Source organism: Thalassophryne amazonica, chromosome 11 (genome assembly GCF_902500255.1).
Source record: "Thalassophryne amazonica chromosome 11, fThaAma1.1, whole genome shotgun sequence".
Classification (NCBI taxonomy): domain Eukaryota; kingdom Metazoa; phylum Chordata; class Actinopteri; order Batrachoidiformes; family Batrachoididae; genus Thalassophryne; species Thalassophryne amazonica.
Window position 1 is genome coordinate 107,999,738 of NC_047113.1, and position 1,870 is coordinate 108,001,607.

General features: G+C 44.1%; 1 protein-coding gene across 1 annotated transcript in view; it reads right to left on the reverse strand.

Moving 5' to 3' along the window:
* zgc:113425 (uncharacterized protein LOC541425 homolog) overlaps window positions 1–231 on the reverse strand; it is a 99,557-nt gene extending 99,326 nt beyond the window's left edge. The window contains exon 1 of the mRNA XM_034180982.1: window positions 172–231. Coding sequence (XP_034036873.1) covers window positions 172–231 — 60 coding nt within the window. The remainder of the gene's footprint in view (window positions 1–171) is intronic.
* Window positions 232–1,870: the final 1,639 nt, after the last annotated feature.

The window sequence follows — 1,870 nt, forward strand, 5'->3', positions numbered from 1 at the left end:
TATACCTCCTGTATTTAAGCAGCTTCAGTTTACTTCCCCATCAGCTCTTCGTACTCTTCGTCGTCGTCCCTGCCCTGCTTTGCCTTTGTTTGACTGCCTGCCTGTTTTATGACCGTGCTTGTTTTTGACCTTGCTTCTGTCTTTGTCCTTGAGCTATGCCTCACCATGTACCAGAACTATGTTTGTTTTTGACCTCGCCACAGTCTCAGCCTCTGACATCTGCCACGCCATGTTCCTGAACCCTGCCTGTCTTTGGACTACTCTTACGCACCATGTCTGTCTGTCTTTCTGCCACGCTGACTGTTTTACTGTGTATCAAATCTTGTGCCAATTTACCAGATAAAGTATTTTTTAATAACTCAATGCCTTTGTCTGTGGGTCTGCTATTTGCTTCCTACCACCTTCTGTGCCACACCGCCTCGAATCATGACAAGTCTTCCTCCTCTGACCCAGTGGCTGCTTAAATTGCACAGGAACGCTTATCAAACAAATATGTGGCATTCATATGCAAAATTCTTGGTGACTGAGGTGAATCTTACAAATTGTTATGTCTGTTCCCTTTTGCCAATAGCCGCAGCCCACCCCGGATAACTCCAGCAGCATTGACAAATGCATCCCAGTTATTCCCACGTGTTGAAGTCCCACTACATTGAATGGTTCGGTCCAAAAGGAAAATGGGGATCCGATTTGAGATCAGGCCACGAATATAACTCCCTTGTTGTCCAAAAGTCTCTTGATCACTGAAGACTCACTGAACATACCGGTTCATACAAATCGTTTCCTCCCGGAACAGACAACCCTTTATGGAACAAAAGTATTGACTATTTTACAGCTCTTGACCTAGTGGGAACAGGGTTAGCAGTGGTTATGTGGACACGACGTCTAGCCGGCTCTCCCAGCAGGTCGATGTGCTCTGATTACTATCACTCATCAAGCATACATAGTTACAGCCATCTCTCTGCTAATAATTGCACTAGAAGACATTCCTCATCACACGATTGTGTTTGTGGGTCTGATATGCCATCAGAAGCTAAGCTGTGGTCAGGAGATCCATGGCGAGGAGCAGGGAAGGTGATGCTGAGGGTGGAAACACTGAACTATAGATTTGGTCATTTGTGTTAATACCACTACTGACTGTTGCTGTACCTTCATACCCCAAAATGATGCTGATATCAATTTGACCATCCTGTGTCGTGGCGTAGATGGAGACCTCTGAGGGGGTTTGGTGGTGCTGTTGGCTCTTTGTGTCTTCACCTCTTGCATCAGTCCCTGTTTAAAAGCTCAGTTTAGTAAACTGGTTCAGAGTGACAGATTCTCTTTTGTGAAGTCCAAACAGCACTGAAACTAGCAGAGTACGAGGGACTGTTACAGGGAAATTGCACTGAGAATTGTAATGGAACTGAAGTCTGAGTAGTGATTTTTTTTTCCATGTTTGAACAGAAAAAGTTTTATGTGGTGAAAAAAGAGCTGTGATCCTGTTTCCTAGATTGCAAATGTAGCCTAGATGAGATAAGAGCAGGACTGCTGGAAAGACCATGGTCACAGCCGGCCTGAGAGGAACTCACGCTTGTGGAGACCAAGCCTGCCCTGAACGGGTAACGAGGCCATGTTCTGGATATGAGAGATGTTGTAAACATGAAAAACAGGAGGAAATTGTTGGAAAAGTTCTTAGGCTTTATTTTTGTTTATTATCATCATGATGGCAGAATGTGGACTTTTCTTTGAATTCATATCATGTCTGCTGAATCTATATTTCTCAATGAAAATTGAGAAATCTGAGGAAAATTTACAGGGGGTCGAGTCGGGGTTTAGGGCCCACGGGACCCCAGAAACCAAATTAATTTTGTATCTCATGATACATTTTCAGCAT